Source organism: Adiantum capillus-veneris, chromosome 8 (genome assembly GCF_014529385.1).
Source record: "Adiantum capillus-veneris isolate H3 chromosome 8, ASM1452938v2, whole genome shotgun sequence".
In the NCBI taxonomy this organism is placed as follows: Eukaryota; Viridiplantae; Streptophyta; class Polypodiopsida; order Polypodiales; family Pteridaceae; genus Adiantum; species Adiantum capillus-veneris.
The window spans coordinates 40,636,493-40,652,680 of record NC_140938.1 but is presented as its reverse complement, the minus strand read 5'-3'; the positions used below and the strand labels follow the sequence as shown (position 1 = coordinate 40,652,680).

The 16,188-nt window shown below is 40.0% G+C and overlaps 1 protein-coding gene across 1 annotated transcript; it reads right to left on the bottom strand.

Moving 5' to 3' along the window:
- Nucleotides 1-3,597: 3,597 nt before the first annotated feature.
- LOC147452024 (cytochrome b5-like) lies at nt 3,598-6,108 on the bottom strand. Its single transcript, XM_086517855.1, has 3 exons — nt 5,850-6,108; nt 4,478-4,544; nt 3,598-3,941 (listed from the first exon to the last, which is right to left on the bottom strand). The coding sequence occupies exons 1-3, from the start codon at nt 5,925-5,927 to the stop codon at nt 3,688-3,690; spliced, it is 399 nt and encodes a 132-aa protein (XP_086373981.1). The 5' UTR covers nt 5,928-6,108; the 3' UTR covers nt 3,598-3,687.
- Nucleotides 6,109-16,188: the final 10,080 nt, after the last annotated feature.

Here is a 16,188-nt window from a genome sequence, read left to right as displayed (position 1 = left end):
AGACAGTCTTTCTCTATTTGCATTCTCAAGTATAGTAAAATAAGATACATGGTATACTCTTTCGCAGTTTGTACTCTTGAGCACAATGGGGATGCTCGATGAAACATTTTTAAGAAGTGTGTTTACCAGGTTTTGGGCTGAGATAAACTAGGATGCATTCAAAGGGTTCCAACATGAACATGTTGAGAGCGACAATTATCAATTCTTTGACCTTACGGCTTTTTTCAAGAAAGAAACACACTTTGTTATAGCAGTATTGCTTATGACCCACAAGATAAAAGCCAAAATGCCCCCCCTACACACACACACACACACACACACACACACACACACACACACACATTGAGAGTCACTTATCAGATTCACACACCCCACATGATATGTTTCTTTTGGTCCTGAAGGTCATAGTTGACCTTTGAGGATGGTAATTTAATATCTCTCTCTCTCTCTCTTCCAAGTGTGGTAGATTGGTTATCCCAGTTCACTCTTGAATAACAGTTTTCGAGTTTGCCGTGTCCATTTGGCTTCATTACAGTCTGTCCATTTTACTGTGCCAAAGTGTATGCCTAAGTGTCCTCTGAACTATTGTGCTTTTGAGTAAGCTCAGCTACATCAATCTCAAACAAGTTGACTAAATTTTTGTTTACAATCGTATACCTTTCCTTCTCATTTTCATCCAATCCCTCAGTCAAATATATCCTTTTCTTTGTATTTGGGCCGAACTGATATCGTTGCTTGTGTGCAGGCATGCACATCCACCTTTATTTATTAGTTACCCTTCTTTAGGGAAATCTCATTATTGGCCCATTTCTGCTTTGCCTTTGCTTGTTTAAGCGGGCAGTATGCTCTGCTAATATTGTCCAATCTGAGAACAACGGCTGCTATTGCATATAGCAGACAAGCAATTTGGACATCAAGTATCGGATCAACCCTGTTTAAGCTTCCTGGAACCTTGGAACCAGCTAAAACAAGTGGGCAACTTTCTTCGACAGTGGCAGAGTTTTCAGTTGATCCCAATGGGAAAATTTACCAATTTGCAGACGCTTTGAATTCTTCTTTGGCTGCTTCCAATCGTCGTAGCCTTTCAAGGCCTCAGCATCTTCATATGGCCTCAGTAACTTGGCCTCACATTTGCAAAGCGCACACGCCTTGTGTCTTTAGCCAATGCTTCCTCATTCTGCACCAAAGTTGCCATACCAAAATCATTCTCTTCTATCGTCTTTTCATTGGACTTCTGATGCTTGATGAAAAATATTTCAGTCAGGGTCTGAATGGTGTCACTTACGAAATGAGTCCCTTGATCTGAAACTATTTCCATCAGGCTCCATATCGACATATAATATGTCTAGCAGCTGATATGATTATGCCAGGACATGTGGATCTTGGAGTTGATGCAGTTAGCATTGAGGTGCCTCTCACTGTTGGTTGAGAACTTTTTGGAAGCCCGGAGTTGCACGTGCAATCTGTTAAAACAAAACCTCCTCATGTGCTAGTTCTCTTTTAACGTGTAGCATAAACAATAGGATGTGTGGTTACGATGAGTTCTTGGATGGACCTTCAAGGCACAATGTATGAAACTTTATTTTAAGACCGCGTGTTTTTTGCTTTTCACAGTCTCTCCCTGCTCTCTCCTTACTCGTGATCATCTCCATACTCCCCACCTTAGTTACCCAGCATGGTATAGGAGCAATGAGCATACTCATCTTCCACAACTGGCTATAGCTTGGCAAGTTTAATCAGTTGGAAAAACCTCCTATGTGGAGTTAGACCAGCTTATTTTCACTCATGACTGATATCAACGAGAGCCCCTTCGTCTACTGGTGAGATTTCAGCACTACACAGTGCGTTATGAGCAAAATTGATAAGCTTAAAAATAAATAAAAAAATTGTGTGAAGAGAACAGAATTTAAAATAAAAAAAAAGGAAAATACATATAAGGCCTCAAAGGTTGGGACAAGCGTGTTATAATGTACTCGCTACCGCGTAGATTTCTATGATATTTTCCACTCTTGTTCACATTGAATAAGTGTTTTTAAGCTTTTGGCATCCCCGAAGACTTCATGCTCGGCAACTCAACCTTATTGATGTTTTTGAAAGTCATCAATTATGAGTCACGAAATTTATACAGAATGGACTCGCATGGTTCCATCGCACAGATTAAAGAAGATAAGAGTTGCAAGTACTTGTTTCGAAGACTTTTTCTCAATTATTTCTTCCTGGAGGTTTCTCATTAAATCTATTAGTTCTTGACTACATCAAATTCTTGGATGGAAATTTTTTTGGTATCTTTTGATATGTATACTAGGGTTTTTCACAATCTCTTTGACCATTGCATCAGTGATCATTATACAATAGGCTTTAGGAAGCCATTTTGCCAGAGTATCTGCGAATTATGCAGATTTATTTAAGACGTTTTCTAATTTGGTTGCAGACAATCAAGGGGGCTTCGACTCTCTTTTTCAGATGGTTTGTTAGTTTCTTTCACAGGTTGTCTGTTAGTTTGTCAAATGTCATCTCTACTGTAGTAGTTAGTTTTATAGGGGAGAATGTTTGAATAAAATCTCTTGCTCTCTCCTTGCTCATGATCATCTCCATCATCCCCACCTCAACTTCCCAACAGAATCCATGGCTGCCAAGTTTTTTTTGTCTCATGCTATCTTTGCAAATTTTGAAAACTATGAAAGTAGTCGTGATTCTTCAAGCAATCCTTGAAAGCTTCTTGATGCAGACAAAAAACTTATAACTCTAAAAAATTACTCAATTAAGAGGACAAAAAATTGCTCAGTTCTAATGGGAGGCATTTAAGTGAACTTCAGAATCATAATGCAAAATCTTGACCTATTGCATTGCTTTCCACGTTGCACAAAGTCTCATCATGGTCTTTACTATGCTGTTCATATTCTTAGCTAGATTTGTAATCTTCCTCTGCCTTTTTTGTGGCACCATGGTATTTAGCAATGATAGACAATGCTTTTCTTGGCTGTATTGATATCAGTTGGGCTGGCCATGTCATCCGTCAAAGACCACTTACTCATTTCTTGGAAATTCCAAAAGCAAGCCAGGATTGTCTCTTCTTCCATCGTATCTAAAAGGACTTACCTTGACACAATGTATTCTGAATCACCTTTTCTTCCTCTCCCATTATTGATTCAAATCCTCAAAATCACCAACACTTTTAGCGCATTATCCAATTGTTCAAGGGCAAGTTCAATTCTACCGTTTACCATGAAAATGTGCCTCATTCTATAGCTAATCATACAATATTCACACAAACAATTAACTAGATGCTTGCTATCACATAACCATATAATGCTTACTATGTTCCCTCTATTATAATCCATCGCACAGTAGGCGCACATAATGGTTTTGAGGGCTCACGAGGGTATTATTGTATTTTATGAATTTCCCCTTGCTTCCTATTGATCCCTTCATATCAACAGAGAAATTGAAAAAAATCAGACCAGCTAGGGTTAGTATGGGCATGACATGCATAGGACAGCTATCTATACAGTCGTATGCATGTTTCAGTTCACTCCTCAAATCTGTACATAGAATCATAGAATACAGAACTTTCGAACACAATGATGGAATAAGTCATTGAAATCAAAAATTGGTTATTTAGCACAAAAGAGTCATTCCAGTGGGATAAAAGATATGAGGACAGCGTGTGAAAACATTTGGCATTCACTAGGCATTTGATTTTGAATAAAAATGCATCGCGACGGCCCCGGCAAATATAGCAAGTGGAAGAACAAGCTGCAAAATTTTGCCAACGAATTGCGCACTCTTGTCTTGATTGTATTTGGGTTGCTTGGGGGCCTTGTAGGCGGTAGTCTTGGGAATTGTTGAAGCATCAATATCCCCAATGTAGTAATCCTTCAACATGCCTCGCGCCGTTTCCGAATGCCCCACATCCTCAAAGTCGTCAGTAGCATCCTTACCTACAATCACCAAAAACAAAAAAGCACACTAAACATAAATGACTCCTTTCTTTGTTGGCCTGCCAATGGTGAAGGCCTAGGTGTTAGGTTGTGTTTTTTGATTGGTGGCTTATAAGTGGGGATCCCTTCAAATGATTTGTTTTTTCCTTCAATGTTAAACCTTGAGCTTGAAAAAATCAAGGTTATTTGCACATTTCTTCAAGAGTTCTCTCTCTCTCTCTCTCTGAGGTCTCTTGGTATAGTTTCCTCTATGACGTTAAAACTCTCTTCTTCTTCTTCTCCTCTCCTCTCTCTCTCTCTCTCTCTCTCTCTCTCTCACTCACACACACACACACACGCGCGCGCGCACACGCACACGCACATGCACACGCACACGTGCACAGACATATACAATTCAATACTTCACTTTTGTCTTCCATCATACTAAAGGCAAGCCACTTTCAAATTCTTGCGAAGCCTACGAATGTGAAGCATATGCAGTCATCCTTGCCAAACAATTTCACGTTCATGCATACATGAGCACACAATATATATACCTGTTGCTGACAATATAACATCATCCCCTCCAGGATGCTCCTCTAAGAACCGCGTAACATCATAGACCTGACAACCAAAATGGTCACACATTTAAATGCAACAACAGACAAGATATAAACAAGCGCATAACACGCCATGGAATAGATAATAACATGCAGAAGGAAGGTCCGAAGGTATACACCTAGTCTCCACAAGTTGGGTGCAATACCTATTCGGAATGGCATTCCTACTATTGCTATGCAAAGGAAAAGATCTTTTATGCCTTGAACAAAGAACCATGTGCCCCAGCTTGATTCCTATTCGGAATGGCATTCCTACTATTGCTATGCAAAGGAAAAGATCTTTTATGCCTTGAACAAAGAACCATGTGCCCCAGCTTGATTCTTTCACAGGGAGATGACAAAACTACGACATATACATAAATATGTATATGTATATCCATACGTGTATAATTGGGGGTGTGAGTGCACGTGTGTGTACGTATAGAATTCCTTGCCTCAATCTCCGTATGGAGATTGCATTTCCAAATCCGTAGGGGGTGATGCACACATAATTCCTCAAAAGGAGCTGCTCCGAAGGTTTGACTACCGTCATTTGCATCTCTAGCCACTTCCCACAGGTGCCATAGCATTGTAAAAAGGCACTCTATCTGTGACATGCGATCTACCCCATCTTCTACAAAGGGCAAATCATCTTTATCTTTTTCACGAGGAATAATACAGTCTGTATAGTTGTAACTAAGTATGGTTTTCCATCCGATAGAATAAAAGCCCATTGCAATTTGTGTTCAGCGATTTGTTTCCTACAGCAAAAGCTTGCACATTCTATGAAACAAAGACAGCCGATTGGACTGTCATATGGCCATGCTACTATTGTATACCATACAATAAATGAAACAAGGATCTCAGTGCAATCGCACTACTTCTACATGGCAGCTTAACCATTCCGCAGTATTTCCCATGCCTGGGAAGATAGACATATAGACAGAAACTATGTCCTTTTGATCTCTTGCTTTTTGGGGTAAGAGTGAAAGAGACGATCCCCCCATTTTCTTGGTTAAGCTGCCATTGATGCACAGACCAAGATCAGATGCTTGAGCCAATCTGGCCAAATGGGGCACAGATTATTGATGAGTGGATACACACTCACCACACCTCCTGTGTCCGTTCATGACCTCTTTAATTGTCCAAATGCATCCATAGTAGCTACGGCATGTGTCATACGGATTGCGCTCATTGTAGGTTAGCTCAGAGCGCATGTCCATGGCTAACGCGCGCATCCTAGTTCACCTCAGAGCACAGAAAAATCCAAAAACAAAGAGGAGAAGATGCACAGATAAGAAACCAAACAAAGGCACCGAGCTAGGCGTACCTTGCCACTGATGAGGATCCAGCATTTCTCTGATGTGCTGTGCTCGGAAACCTGCGCAAAGTTGATGAAATTCGACATGGCAATATAGCAGAGGAATTCGGGAACCCAAATCTACAAACACAGAATCGGAGCTCTCTGCATGAGCTACGCTGATCTAGTGTGTGTGTGTGTGTGTGTGTGAGTGAGAGAGAGAGAGAGAGAGAGAGAGAGAGAGAGAGAGAGAGGGGGCGGGGGGAGGGGGAGAGACAGAAACCCTTGTATGTGGGAGCCTGAGGGGGGGGGGGTGTGAGGCACACGATCCTTTTCAAGGGGTTGGATCTGAGAAGACGAGTCAGCGCAGCCCTTGTCTCAAGAATCCAGAGTCCCTCCCGCTTTTCAACTCGTGCTATTTGAAAGCCTCAATTTCTGTGTGCCAACCAAAGATCGAAGTATGAAATGGCTAGCCTAGCTGTGTGCTATTTGGTACCGCCCAGACATTGCATCAACGGTTCACAAATCTCGTGGGGACTTGTGAGCGGTGACAATGGGTTGCAATTCGAACCCATGACCTCCATGTTACGAGCCATGTTGGCTAACCATGTGTGCATGTAACGCTCGTTGAGGTAGGTATGAGTGCAAACATTGAAAACCCGTTTTTTTACGTCTCCCCGCATTTACAAAATTGGCCGAGTTGACAAATATGTCAATCTAATGACCGAGATTCGGGCACCTTGTCATGTGAGTTCGCATGTCTTGATCCCCTCATTTGAACTTGTGTGAGGTAGTGATGAGGCATGCTTAGAGTGCTTTTAGAAATGTCCATGTACTATGCCTATAGGGGGCTCTATGTGGTGGTTGAAAGCCTAGAAAAATCTCTAGATTTAGGTCACCACAAGAAGGTGGGAGCTAGGGGGATAGTCATTAGCAAAACAATCAATATGCTATGAGATGAACGCTTGGTATTTGGTGAAAGGGAAGGCTCTTTTTGTTCGACTCGACTTCTGTGACATAAATCATGATGACACCTGTGACACAATATCCAATTTCTATTTAATGTTGGAAGAGAGTTGGTCAGTATTTTGGTTGCAAGGTGTGGGGTGTATGGGCGGGATTCTTGGATTTTATTGTAATGGATTGTTACAGAATCAGTATGGGAAAGGAGATGGAGGTGATTGTGCATAAGCAATTTTGCAAGGGATAAGGGTATACCTATTAATTATTATTACCATTCCACTTGCCCAACAAGGAAGTTGCTAAAAAGGGGGTGATTGATGCTTGTTGTTGCTTTGTGTACTAAACATCTCCTAAACAACTAACTTGATCTCTTTCTCTCCATGATGTACTAGGTCTATAGCCTTGTGCATTAAGGTTGGCTTGAGTCAGTTTACCTTGGATTGTACATTGTTGGGTAGGCCATCTTCATATTTGTGCCAGAAATAATCTGATGGAACTTCTACTGCTCTCACATCTCAACTAATAATAGAGCCTACCCCAAAGCAGATGATCTAATTGAGCAAAACTTATTGCTCTCAGTTCTCAACTAATAATAGAACTAATAATAGATCCTACCTTAAACGAGATTGTCTAAGTGAGAAAAACTTATTGCTCTTTTGTCTTAAGTAATTCCTTCCAAAACTAGAATGCTTACCAACTAAGACAAATCCATTAGGCAATTAATTAGCATTTGGACTTGTCTGTGTCATGGATGCTTGAGAGTCAGTCTCGCTACCTGCATCATTGCCCGTGTCATCGCCTACATCATCACTAGAAGGATCTAGAAGATTCTAGAAGGTTCTAAAAAGTATCAAGGAGATTCTACAAGTTTAATCTAGAAGCATGGAGAAGATTCCGAAAGAATCTAGAAGTTTTTGGAAAGCTCTAGAAAGTTGAAGAAGGTTCTAGAAAAGGAGAAGAACTAAAAGGATCAAGAAGATTCTAACCTCCTCAAGAAGAACCTAGAAAGTCCTAACCTGCTCAAGTAACCTCCTCAAGCACTAGTATAAATAGGGGTCTTGGGCCACAAGCTCCTCAGTCTTGCCAACAACAGTTGTGAGGCTCCTATGAGGAAATCCCTCTTCTAGTTCTTATGTTCAAGTCTTGTCCTTGCAATCAAGCCTTGTCTTGTACTCAAGTCTTGTATCTATCTCTTTTAAAGTATTAAGTCTTATAGTCAATATTAAGCTTATCATCAAGTCCAAGTTCTTGTACATTGTGAGCGCCTCCTCTTGCTCTCTTTTAGCTCTATATGCGCTCACAAGATTACCATCTCTTAATCTTCTTAAGCCATCATGGAGCCGACGATGGAAGGTGTCATCAACGCATTGCAAAGCATCCAAGCTCAGTTACAAGAACTTCGCAAGAGTAACGCTCAACTTCAAGCAGGGCAACCCCTAATCTTGGGACCGGTGTGGCAAGATCTTCAACGTCAAATTCAAGAGCTGCAAGAGACAAGCACACATTGAGGCGGTGCGGGGCGGGCAACAAGAGAGGCGACCTCTAAACACCCCTCAAGGCTCCCGTGCTGCTCAATTGGGGCTGGGGCAACCACAAGCACAACACAACAACCAACCCACAGCCCAACCCAAACAAGATAGGGGCACCACCTAGTTATGGTATGCGAACTAGGGCGCAAGAGAGATTTTGGCACAACCAAGAAGATGCACCACAGAACACACACAAGCAACCTCACACCAAGACACACATGAAATGGACCAGAGAGAGCTAGAGCAAAGGGAAGAGAGAGAGGAAAGGATCTTGCGTAATACCTTATTTGTGACTTGCAAATGGAGATGGTTCGTTATGATGCTATCGTAGAACTTGTACAAAACTCACTCAATGCTTAGTGATTGCTACACATTGCCAAAACACACACACACACACTGTCTTAGGGTGTGGGAGACCTCTCCCCACAATACCCTCTTACAATGGACAAAAAACTGGCAATGAAAAACACACTAAAACACTTTCTAAAATCAAGATCAACCGATAAAAACTCAAAATACACAAGTCACCTTGAATTCACCAAACCGTATTGCACAAATGGAAGGACGAAAATTTGAACGTCGAATCACGCCTTTGATGCACCAAACCTCAACTTATTGATGATGGAGGAACATATACAATAGTGATTTTGAGATTTTGAACTCACGCTCTCTCACTTGCAATGTGTAGCTTGAAAGCTTCTCTCACACCAAGAGTGAAGCTCACAAAGTGGTTGCTACACCTAAGTCTCTCCTCACGCATAGAGTGTTGGGGTGCTATGTGAGATGTTGGAGGTTGTTTTACAAGAAGGAGAGGGGCCTATTTATAGGTTGGAGACCCCTCATTAAGATTATTGGAAATCCTAATTTACAAGCTAACAAATCAGGATTATGATTTTTTTGAATCTCAAAACATTGCGGGCCTTCTTTGTCTGCTTGAGTCATGATTGTAAGGTCTCTACTTTCAAATTGCACACAAGTTCTATTACGCATTTGTATTTTTTTGAACCATCACTCCTTATTTAAGATATTCGAGTTCAAATTATGAATCGTAGGTTGAGAAAACCTAGAAATTAAAATTTACGCTACAAAATTCTGACATGTTTAGCTATATGAATCACTAACTAACTTATTGCAAGACTTATTTACTTATTGTAGAATTTTCTTTTACTACTGTAAAGTTAATATAAAACTGTAAAGTTTAACTTAAAAATGTAAAGTAAATTATCATTAAGGAAATAAATAAAATAATTATAAAGACAAAAGAATACTCATGGATGACAAATGAAGGCACATGGACTCACATAGGAGGGGACAAAGTGGGACACACCCCCACATGAAAAAGGAGAGGCTACTCTTGACTAATCTTAATGAGGGGGGGGCTTGTGTGGCCTCATCTTTTGATGATAATGATAAAGTGGTCAAGCTCATGGGTACCACAAGGGTACCAAAAACGCGGGTATGATTTTTGAAAAAAAATAAAAAAATATTTTTTTTAGTACAATATATATATATATATATATATATATATATAGAAAAAAAAAGTTGGACGTTTTTCTTTCTGCTATAAATAGAGCATCCATGCTCACACTTTACACATAGAGATTGCCTCTATAGCGCTCACGAAGTGCTGCCACTTCTCTTAAAGAGAAGGCGTCCACAAACCACTAAGAGAGCAAAAACTCTAGTGGACTAATAAGGTGCGTATTAATTAAGCATTCAATTAACTTTAGGAATGATGTATGTGTGCTATCTATTACTCTAATCTTCTAATAGATTAGTAAGATTCAATTAGCTTTAAGAAGGATATGTGTGTGTGTGTGTGTTATCTTTTACTCTAATCTCTCTAATAGATTAGTAAGATTCAATTAGTTATGTGTGTGTGTGTGCTATCTATTACTGCAATCCTCTAATAGATTAGTAAGATTCAATTAGCTTTAAGAAGGATATGTGTGTGTGTGTGTTATCTTTTACTCTAATCTCTCTAATAGATTGGTGAGATTCAATTAGCTTTAGAAAAGTATGTGTGTGTTCTCTTTTACTCTAATCTTTCTAATGGATAGTAAGATTCAATTAACTTTAGAAAAGATGTGTGTGTATGTTTTCTCTTACTCTAATCTCTCTAAGTATACATACTCTCTTTAGTTATTACATCTTCACTATTAACTTATATATTGTTAATTGAAAGTTAATACATAAGAGAACTCATCATATTCTTATTATACATGATGAAATTCTCATTCACCAATGTTATTGTTAATTAGGTTAAATAGAATTTTGAATAATACTAAAAATTGATTTAGTTGAAGTATAGAATTGAAGTTAGAATTGGATTAGAAATGTCATGCATAAAAGTAATGCATTCCTAAACTTTCACTCGTAATTTACACACTTAATTTTTGATTAATTAAGATTAGCAAATATTTGATGTATAGAAATTAGATGTAGAACAACAACACTAAGTGTGAATCTGAGTTGGCGAGGGTTCAAATTACATACTCTCTTTGGAAACAAGGAGATTACTAGGAAAATTGACCAATTTAAAGTTCTAAGTGTATAATATAAGTGTAGTACCAAAAAATGGCTCCAAAGCGTGCTCGAACATAAGGCGCTAATGATCATGAAGCCGGTACAAGTAACGGTGGAACTCCTGCGGAAAATGCTGTGTCTCCACCAATCGGACCAATCGGAGCTATGGTACAGGTTAGTATTGCAGTTTCAAGTTATGCATCATTGCATATGCGAGACCATAGGAATATATTATTTACCTTATGAAAAGAAAACACGGACCGAAACCACGGGGCTTAACCCCAAGAAACTCGTCATATGTTTGACAAGTAGGAGAGATTGTCTGGTTAAACTGATTGCTATAGGAAAGAATGTTTGTCCAAAACCTTCGGTATGGTTTCTCTCAAGTCTCTCTACTTATTAGCGCTGGTATTATGTGGCAGTTGCCGAGACGTGAGATGATGCCCAGGATGACACCGCTGATGCTGTGGTGGGAGTACACCCAGATTAGCCCAGCTGGATACTGCAGTTTTGTTTTGCCATGGCGTGAGGTTGACGCCCAGATTTGCACCGTTGTTGCTGTGACGGGAGTACGTCCAGATTAGCACAACAAGTACTTGTCGAGCGGTATGGGACGCTCATGAGGACAAGGATTTTTATGAATAATGTATACACTGATCGGACATAATAGCGCCAATAGAGATTCTTGAGTGAACTTAATCCAAGGGTTGTTGGTTTAAAATTGGACGACTTCGACTATTGTTTGTAATACTGTTTGAAGGGCTGTTTTAACGAACCAGTATCATAAATAAAGTAAACGAACATGTATGTTTTAAGAGTGTGGTAGTAATTAGATAACAAAAGAAGGGTGAGTGTGGTGTGGAAAGTGGGAGAATGATACCCCGACGGTATCATTCTATGGATGGGTGGACCCGATGAGTCGGGTAACTTTCCAACGCTAGAATTTTTTTTTATTAGTCATAAATCTTAAAAGAGACAAACCTTGGCGGCTGTGCTTCTGAAACATGGGGAAAAAAGAGCACAGGTTAGTCACTCTAAGATTTATACTTTTAGGTATAATTGATTATAGATAGTTTTTAGATAGGGTTATGGTGGTCACACTCCGCCATAGCGAGATAGGACCAATCCTTCACTAACGGTTCATGCCCGTGGCTACGTAGTAGCTAAGGCAATGTCCGTTGGTTTTTCTTTCTCAGGATTGGAGACCTATCAAAGGTACTCCGCTCCTCTCAAAAAGGGATAGGGACCTCACACTATTCAAAATTGATGTTTGGATATTGAAGGATGCGAATGTTTGAAATAATAGAAGAACCTAGAAAAATTGTTTTGAGTTTTTATATGGTATTGAAGACTGAACTTTCCTGGTACAGGAAAATGTTCATTCAGCCTACCAGAAATTCCAGGTGTTCATGTTTGAAAATGCATGCCAATCACCGAATTATCAGTTTCGAAAAAGGGTGATGATGATTTTGGATAGGGTGTTTGCACCACCTATTCTAAGGGTGCATAGAGAATGGGGTATCAACTAGAGTCCATCTGGAGGAATCTATACCATCGATGCTGACAAGATATGGTGCATGGATACCAATCTCAAGAAACTTCATTGGGCAGAGGAGTTAAAAGTCATCGAAGTTTATCTTTTCCTTGGTACTAAGAATCCGGATGCTACCATTAACTTGGGAGGAGAAAAGATATCTCAGACTCAATGGGTCTATAACCAAGTTACAAAAGTTATCCATGGTGGTAGGATTCGACCCATATGCGTATCTCGTAGCTTTCAAGGGTCAAAAGAAACTTATTATTTTGATCCGTTAGCCTATCCTTTTGTAGTAACTAAACTCAAAATATAGAGACATTATAATCCTTGTACCTAAAGACTACCAACCTTGGTAGTAAATAATATGTGTATAAATAAAGTTTGGATTAATATTATCTTTTGTTTGTATTATTGTCTGATCAAGTCTTGCCTTAAAGTGGATTAAAGTTAGAGTATCCAATAAAGTTTCACTTAATCTATATTGCACAGAGTGCGGTGTACACATCTCTTCAAGAGAAAAAGCTACTTCTCAAGCAAGCTAAACTTCCCTCTTTCAAAGGGGAAGGAGCCCTAGTTGAGCGCGATGCAGAAGTGTGGCTCGAAGAGATGGAGGATTATTTTGTTGCTGCTGGTACTACTCCCGATAACCAAGCAATGTTGGCTATGTTTCGTCTCACGGGGGATGCCAAGCTTTGGTGGAAACAACACTGCAAAGATAATCAAGTAGCTAAAAACACTCAAACTTGGGAAGACATTAAGTATGCTGTCAAAGGACGTTATCTTCCACCTGCACATGAATCCCTTAAGATGAATGAATTCTTCAACTTACGTCAGTTTCATCTTACAGTGGCAGAATACTACTCCAAATTTGTAACTCTTAGGCGCTATGCTCCGCCAATGACCGTAGATCGACAAGTAGCCCGTTTATGCCAAGGGCTAAATTCTCCTTTAAATACTCGTCTAGAAGCCATGAGGCCTAAAAATTTGCAAGATGCTCTTTTAAGAGCTAAACCCTTAGCTAACGAGATGTCAAACTCTTAAAGGGTACGAAATGGAAATTTAAGGAATGCTGGAAGGAGAGGACGGTCTATGATGTGGAACCAAAGGCATGTTCACCCAGTTCACCAAACTCATCCAATAGTTGCAGCTTTAGCAAATGGAGCTCAAAATGCAAATCTTAGATGCTATGAATGCAATGAGCTAGGACATTTCAGGAATGTATGTCCTAGGCGAGTCTCCGCAACAAATACACCTAATCGAGCTAGAGGACGAGGCCAAATAATAAATCGTGAAGGAAGAAATGGAGGACGAGGTCGAGGGCGCGGAATGTCTGCCAGAGTCAATGCTATCATAGGAGAAACAACATTGGGAGAAGAACAAGAGGAAAGAGCAACTCTACATGCTGCAATTGATAACCCAAGAGCAAGACAACAATATGCTGTCATTCAAACACCTGCAAATCACCAAGGTGAAAAATTTGAGCTTCTTATTGATTGTGGTAGTACTCATTCTTTCTTGTCACCTAAATGTTTAAGGAGGTTAGGACTTAATCAACATCCTACAAGAAAGATGAGAGTTGAATTAGCCAATGGAAAGGAGGTGTTATCTCAGTACATTGTGGGCAAAATAGATTTCAAGTTGGGAGAATACTCTACTTCTGCTACTTTTGGAACTTCACCCATAGGAATCTATGACGGAATTCTTGGAATGGATTGGTTAGCCAGTCATAATGCCAATATCCATTGTGCCCAAGGAAGTGTTACTTTTGTGGACAACCTAGGTCAAGAAGTCACTATTCAAGGCTAGAATGGACGACCAAAAGCTTACTTGGTCAAAGCTAATCGTCTTTTGAAAGGGTTACGCAAGGGTCAACAAATTTTTGTAGTCAAGCTAAACAAAGTAGAAAAATCTTCTTCCAACCCTGAACCAATGTGGCTAGAAGATTTTTCGGATGTTTTTCCCAGTGAACTTTCTGAACTACCACCACCTAGGGAGGTAGACCATGAAATCAAAATTTTTCCAGGTAGTGAACCAGTCTTAAGAGCCCCGTACAAGATGTCACTTCCAGAGGCTATAGAACTCAAGGAGCAGCTCAGGCGGTTGATTGACCAAGGGTTTATCCGACCTAGTACATCTCCATGGGGTGCACCTGTTCTCTTCCAAAAGAAAAAGGATGGCTCTCTTCGACTTTGCATAGATTATAGGGGCTTAAATAACGTTACCATCAAGAATAAATATCCAATTCCTCGTATTGATGAGATGCTGGACAGATTACATGGAGCCAAAATATTCCAGAGATGGATCTTCGATCTGGCTTTCATCAAATTCGAATCCAGGAGGCTGATATCTCCAAAACAGCTTTCAACACTCGTTATGGTCATTACGAATTTACAGTGATGGCTTTCGGACTTACGAATGCTCCTGCAACTTTCAATCGTCTGATGCACGATATCTTTAGAGAATTCTTGGATGATTTTGTCCTAGTATTCTTTGACGATATTTTAATTTATTGCAAATCAGAGGAAGAGCATGAAGGACATGTTAGGAAAGTGTTAGAGATTTTATGCCGAAATAAGCTGTATGAAAAGAAAAGCAAATGTACCTTCTTTACCCCTAAGGTCTGTTACTTAGGGTTTATCATTTCACCTGAAGGAGTCTCTGTTGACCCTGACAAAGTCAAAGATATTGTGGAATGGCCTCAACCCACTTCACAAACCGAAGCCAGAGGGTTCTTAGGTATCACAGGGTGGTACAGGATCTTTGTAAAGGACTATGCTCTTAAAGCTGCACCACTTACCGACTTGCTAAAGAAAGGAGCTACGATACTTTGGGAAGAAAAACATGAATCTTGCTTCAAACAGCTTAAGGAGTATCTTCCTTCAGAGCCCCTCTTAAAACTTCCAGATTTCACCCAAGAATTTGAGGTGATCACAGATGCTAGTAACCTTGCATTAGGAGGAGTCCTTACTCAAGAAGGAAGGCCTGTAGCTTATACTTCTCAGAAGCTTAGGATTCATCAAGTGAATTATGCTACACATGATTTAGAATTGCTAGCAGTTATTCATGCTCTCAAGCTATGGAGACATTATCTATTGGGACGCAAATTCCAGTGGGTAACAGATCACAAGAGTCTTAAGTGGATTTTTACCCAACCTAACCTTAACATGTGACAGAGGAGATGGATAGAGCTCATGCACGAATACGATTTTGATATTAAATTTAGACCAGCTAAGGATAATGTTGTGGCAGATGCCCTAAGCCGTAAAGCTTTTCTGGAAGCAATTTCCATGGCTAACAACCCTATTCTAGACAAGGTCTTGGATGCTGCTGTCAGAGATACAGATTACAAGATGCTTGCTAGTATCCTACGTGAAGAGAGGGTATCATCAAATCAGCCTAAACCTCTACATTAATCCTTAGAAGATGGGAAAATTTACTATAGGAATCCATTATGCATACCTAAGGATTCTACCCTAAGGAATGCTATCCTATATGAAGCACATGATGGCCCAACTTCAGGACATCCAGGTTATGCCAAAACCATGAATGCAATTCGCAGAAGTTACTATTGGCAAGGTATGAAGGGTGATGTCCTTCGCTATGTCAAGAAGTGTTTGTCTTGTCAAAGGATTAAGGCAGAGAGACTAAAGATGCCAGGTAAATTACATCCTTTAGATATTCCCCAAATGAAATGGGAATGTATTAGCATGGACTTTATCACCGGGTTTCATTCTGTCCAAGCTGGCTATGATTCAATCATGGTCATAGTCGACTTGCTTACTAAAGTGGCTCACTTAATCCCAGTCAAGACAAC